This window comes from Lepidothrix coronata, unplaced genomic scaffold, assembly GCF_001604755.1.
Source record: "Lepidothrix coronata isolate B3197 unplaced genomic scaffold, Lepidothrix_coronata-1.0 Scaffold3, whole genome shotgun sequence".
Lineage (NCBI taxonomy): Eukaryota > Metazoa > Chordata > Aves > Passeriformes > Pipridae > Lepidothrix > Lepidothrix coronata.
This window is the reverse complement of record NW_016690183.1, coordinates 6,510,141-6,516,140: the sequence shown is the minus strand read 5'-3', so window position 1 is coordinate 6,516,140 and position 6,000 is coordinate 6,510,141. Positions and strand designations below refer to the sequence as shown.

Here is a 6,000-nt window from a genome sequence, read left to right as displayed (position 1 = left end):
CCTCTGTTTTTTTCCTCTCTCCAGGAACAGCCAGAAGGAATGACCCTGGTAAAAGAGGAAGGGGACAAAGATGAAAGCAAACAGGAGCCTGAAGTGGTCTATGAGACAAACTGCCACTGGGAAGGCTGTTCTCGGGAGTTTGACACACAGGAACAGCTAGTGCATGTAAGTTAATGGTATTCAGGAACTAGGTTTTAAAACTATGTGACCTTTTTCGTGGGGGTCAGGTTCTCTGACCCTGTGCTGAGTCAAGTTTCTTAGCTAACAGCACTGCAAACTGGAGAGGGGTTTATGAGTTTCTGAGAATAAAGAAAACTCAGAGCCACAGTGCTTGACCTGTTCAGTCAGCTAAAGCTTAGTGTAAAATTCAATAAAGTCTTCAACAGAGATTGTAATGGCTCTGATCCTGTAAGCCAGCAAACGCTATTTTGAGTTAGAGACTTTGATAGTTATTGAGTAATAGTAAGCTGGACATGAATGATTATTAACCTTTAGCCAAGTTTGATTTTTTTCTCCCCAAAGGGGTTGTAACAGTAGAAATGGGTGAGGGGGAATGCTTTCCCTTCCCTAAGGGGGGGGTTTGCTATCAATTTACTGTTGTCTGTAAACTGAAGTGGATTATTTGGCTAAATACATGGATACGGAATTACATCAATCTTTTTAGCAAAAGCAAACTGTATGATCTTTTATTGTGCTACAACAAATATTAGTTGTATCTGCCTTGCTTTTTATTCCTCTCTGACACTCTCTAAAACAAATGATTTCTACTCTTTTGTAGTATTCTAAGCTAGAAAATGAGCAAACAAAATCTGGAATATAACCTGGCAAGTACAATCCCCCCACATTTTCAACCTCCTTAGCTAACAGCACCTTTCTTAATTACTGGCATTGCAGAACATATTGAATACTCTGAAAAAAGTGAATTCCTCATACAGAACAGAGAGGAACATCTTCAGCAAATGATCAGTGTGTCGGAGTTGTATTTATTTTAGCAAACAGTTTAATACTTTCCTGGACATCGGGCAAAATCTATTGCAAAATGTGGCCAGTACTACTGAAATAGCTTGTTGAAAAATTTAATTTTTCACCCAAAATAAACAAAGCACGCCTTACCATATATTTCCAAACAATATGCAAAATGGTAAACTGATCCTGCAAAGCTGACTTTAGTAAAAGCAATGCCAGCTTTCACTTGTTGAAGTGCAAGAACCTCTTGTTGTTGCAGTTATTCATCAAGATGTATTTTTGGGTTCTTGTTATTATTAAATAGTAGCAGCAGCAGTAACAACAATGATGATAAATGAAAGACTATAAAAAAGTAAAATAATGTAAAAAATGTGACATTTTTTAAACAATCCTCTGGAGACATTTTGCACAAATAATTCCCTAACATTTAAATAGGCCAAAATGAAATGTGAGAGGAAACTGTTTTGGTGTCACAGTATCTTTTTGGGAAGAAAAGCCACACAAATGGCTGCTGCAGAGAGTTGGACACATTTAAATTAAAAGATCGAATGTTGATCTTTGAATTGGTTCTGTGCAAACAGACCAATTGACATCATGTGGGGCTCTGCTTAGGCACAGTTTTTATATCTGCTACTGATTGTAAGGCTGAAGCTTTATGATACCTGGCAAACCTTTCTTAGTATCCCAGTGATGATGATAAATAATATGCATGAAAATATTTGAAATGAGAGACAAATTCAGAATAAAGGTGCCCTTGGTAATGAAAAAAAAAAAAAGAGGATTTTTAATGTTTCAGATGTAAAATTTAATGGAATTGCACTGAACTTGTTAGCTAATACCTCATATTTTATATTTTAAAGTGAATTAAATTGACAGTGTGATAGTCTAGTTGTTTTGGAGTTTTTTAAAGTTCATTTATTGGTTTTGGTGGGATTTTTTAGCAAATCTGACTGCATTATAATTGTCAACAGCAAGAGTGGAAAAATGTGCATTTCTTTAGCTTCTACACAATTGTAACATCTGAAATGGGTTTCTCTGCACATAAAAAAAGGAATATAAGAAATTTTTCTATGATACCAGTAGTTCATTTTGGCAGGGCTCAGAATGCAGGTATGTTATGATGACATTTAAGACTACAAGGTGCAAGTCCTGACTCGATACCCTGAAGACAATAAATTCATCATCTCAACCATCACATTTAAGTAGCACAGATCATGCTGTAAGAGTCAGCAGGACTCAGTGATGGGGCCCTGGTTTGTGATTTCTTTTGCTGTTCTGGCAGAGCCCTGCTGAGGGGACTTGAACAAGTTATTTCTGCCCAGAATTGCAAAGGACTTTAGACATCTAACTCCGTTTGAAGGTCACCCCAGTCTATCTCTCACGCATTTCGTCTGCCCTTGATTGCCACAGCCCTCTGATGTACACCTGCAGCAACTAGGGAAAGGAAGTCTGGTCTCAGTAGGGCTTCATGGGAGGGCAGTCCTGGTTTTGCTTAGGTGTGTCACTCTGGCAAAAAGTGTTCAGTCCCTGAGCAGCAGTTAGGTCTTTGAAAATCTCTCCAATGATGTGGCTCATGTATGCCTCCCACCCAACTAGTGGTAGGTAAATCCAAGTAGATACAAATTGCTGTAACTGCGCTTAAATCAGTGTCAGCACTGTTCCTGAGTTCCTGCCTTGGCATGTGCATGTGCGTGCCTGCCATTGTATGTGTCTCAGAGGCCTGTGTACATCCTTTACTCAGTAACATTTACACTGCAGTAGCAGCTGGAGGCCTCGTCAAGTCCACAGTCTCATGGTGCTAGATGCTGCTCAAACGAAAGAGAAGAAATGCACCTGTTATGGGCATGAGGTCTTTCACCCTGCAGCTCTGTGGCCACGTATGTCAGGCTGTTTGGTGCTGTCTGGAGGTGCCTGAGACTCCAAATCTTGCAGCAGAGCTCTGCCACGACGCCTCTCCTGGCTGCACGTGCTGCTGTTCTCCTGGTGATTCCCAACCCACTGGCAGACTCAGTTGCTCTAGCCAAGCTTGAAGAGCTTGAAGATTTTGAAGTACGGTGCTGGACAGGATGTCAAAAGTATAGATAAACATCCTGTTTTGTTGCTTCTGCTCTGGAGTAGTAATCACCAAGGCAGGGGCAACTGGCATAGATAAAGGCAATAAAGGCTTTAATTGCCCTAACAAAACTCATTCAGGTAAATCTGCCATCTTTCTGTACTGGTTGTAACCATACATAATAGTAAGAGATCAGACCCAGAACAGAGTGTTATCCTAGTCTTGCATCCCAAAGCACTGAAATTTTAGTGTTAAAGTGCAGTGTTAAGGAAAAAGATGGAAGTATGTTTCTAGCTGTTTTTTTTTTTTGTTTTCTAAAGGGTTAGATACCTCTGCGTGAATTCTAGTCATGCCATATTGAGCAGAGCTCAGAATAGCTTTTTCACAATACACAGTGCACACAGTCCGTATTATGGATGTCATTACTCCTATTATATATAGGGTGAATGTACAAGCACATATGCATGTGTTTTGAAAAAGGTAAATATGAGTTCGTGCATATTCTGGTCTTTCTGTAACATGAGGATAGCTTTATTTTTGGGTAACGATGGGACACAATTTACCTTAAAATTAACTGTAGGTGAATCAGATTCTAGTAGTATCTGCACTACAAAATGATGTGTGATATAGCATTTACATGCAAACAAAATCTCTGTTTGAATATAGCTTTAGAGCAAAAATTGCAATTTTGGGCACAATAGCCAGCATTTTATGTCATTTTTCTGCATTACTTTCTGTAGCGAAGTCCTGCAGTTATTAGGGTAAAATGTGAGTGCCAGTGAAAGTGTTCTTAGGCCCCAAGAGACAAGGTTTTCTGTCTAAATTTATTGGCAGAACCTGGGCTGCTATGAATAAATAACTGAAAAGCTACCTAAAAGAATCATTATTGACCCACCCAGAAGGGTCTGACACTGCAATGATTTTGGCATGGGTGCTCATATTTTCAAGCGATATGTGCCACTTAGAATTCAGCATGGTTAAATTTTCATGATACATACACCAAAAGGCAAGGTGTTAAACCATTCACTCTGCCTTATTTATAACACCTATCCATCCTTTCCCCCCCTCCTTCTCTTACAGTTAATAGAAAGATTCATGATTCTTCATGGTTGTCTATCTAGCCTCTGACAGTACCGACTGCACTGTTAAAGCAAGTCACTATCTATAATTGATATCCTTCTATGGAATAAGGTACCGGCTGCAATTGAAGGGTTTTGCTGAAAGCTCTTAAATCCTGACAAGTTCTGCCCTTGTTCTGGTTGTCGCTGAGCTGCACTGCTGGGATCCTAGGGTTATTTGAAGTTGATGCAGAAGGGGGGTGTGTGTTGCACATTAGCAAAGCACAAAGTTGGTGAGCTGCCACCGCATTCCCCTGCCAGGTAGTCTTACTTACAGTGTGTTGCACTCCTGAAAAGGGTGGTTACATTACTGTTTAAAATGTGTATTATAGGTTTCCTTCTTTTCCTTCTTCTCCTCAAAAAAAAGATCTTATTTATTTTGAAGCCTCAAGTTTGCTGCTGGGGTCTTTATCATTCAGCTGTTTAATTAATTTCTCTGCCCAGCGAGATATTATAATTGGGCTTAGCTGAGTTCAAGTTTGTTTTAAATATGCGATAAATGCACTTGAGCGCCCAGAAGCTAATAAGATATTGTATATATTTATAAATCTGCTTTTTGTTGCAGTTTGTCTTTTCTTGTTCCCCCTAGAAATCAGTTTAAGAATAAAATATTGCAAAAGGGTTAGACACTAAAGATAAAAGTTTGTTTAAGAAAATTATCCTTCAAGGAAATGACTGAAGTTATTGTTAAATATTAATACAATGGCAATCAGAAAAACGCAGCATTGCCTATTTCTCATCCCCCTTGCTGTGTAGCCTTGATGATAATTATTTTTTATTCAAAAACATGCTTGAAGAACTGTAGAGCTGTTTTTTGTTAGTGTTTTCTCCTTAATTGTACAGCAATAAAATTCTCTCATTGTTGTTACATTTGATTAGATGAGATCAAAAAGCCCTAAACTGACAGCAATGGCTTACATTCAGGATTTCATTTGCTGAAGTCTTCCTGTCTGTTTGCAAAGCCCCAGTGACTGGAGCACTCCCCGGGCAATCCCTGGGGCAACTGTTGTGCTGCTCTACCTGCCTCCCTTATTGCACTAGAGGGAATCTCCTTGTGTTTCTCAGGTACTTGTTCCAAGGTAATAGCAGTGCACTGAGGGTACTCAGAAGAACCATTAACGTGAAATTCCATGTCTTGAGTTTCTTAATGCTTTTGCTCTCTGTTCCTACAGAAAAGGGTTGGTTCAGCTCTGACCAACAGAAATTGACCAGCAATCCATGGAGACCTACATAAAACCTGGACTGTGCCCACAGCTGGCCTCTGCTCAGGTTTTAGGGCATCTGTAGTGATATGAGGTGCCTTAATCAATGCTGGGCACCTCAAAACACTTGTAGACACGACTGATCAGGAGGTGGGGAACACACCACTCTCTTAAGGATTGGGCCTCTTTGCAGCGGGTCATTTTGGATGCCCAGAAATAAGGACACTCAAAGTCCAGAGACTTGAAAGTCTCACTTCCTCTGCTACCATGCTGTCTTTGGCCTGCGGGTTCTTCTCAGCTCCTCTCCTATAAGAAAGCAGTAGGTAGGGACTGGAGAAAGCTTCGCCGTTCTTCTCTAAATAAAGAACCAACTGCAATAGGACAGTAAGCCAGATTAAAGCAGTTCCCCTGAGTACTAGCTGCAGTGGCAGACCTGTAAGTGACCCTGGGAGTTGTGCATTGCTCACTGCTTTGCAAGAGGAGAAACTGCCCTGTGAGCAAACAGCCTCCAGCTGCCAAAGCTGGGTGCAGCTGTGCAAGTAGGCATCAATGCCTAAAAGGAGGCAATTACACACATCTGCACTAACAGGCAGATTATCTTTTCTGCATTAGTGGTTTCTTTTCTCTGAGTGCTGGAGGTGTGCTTGCCAAATGGTTGTGA

At 40.3% G+C, this 6,000-nt stretch overlaps 1 protein-coding gene across 5 annotated transcripts in view; it reads left to right on the top strand.

Annotated features, from left to right (window-relative positions):
- Positions 1 to 6,000, top strand: part of GLI3 (GLI family zinc finger 3) — a 215,260-nt gene that overhangs the window by 175,058 nt on the left and 34,202 nt on the right. For all 5 annotated transcript variants that reach the window (XM_017822702.1, XM_017822712.1, XM_017822727.1 and 2 more), the window contains one exon: positions 25 to 165. In XM_017822702.1, the coding sequence (XP_017678191.1) occupies positions 25 to 165 (141 nt within the window). The remainder of the gene's footprint in view (positions 1 to 24; positions 166 to 6,000) is intronic.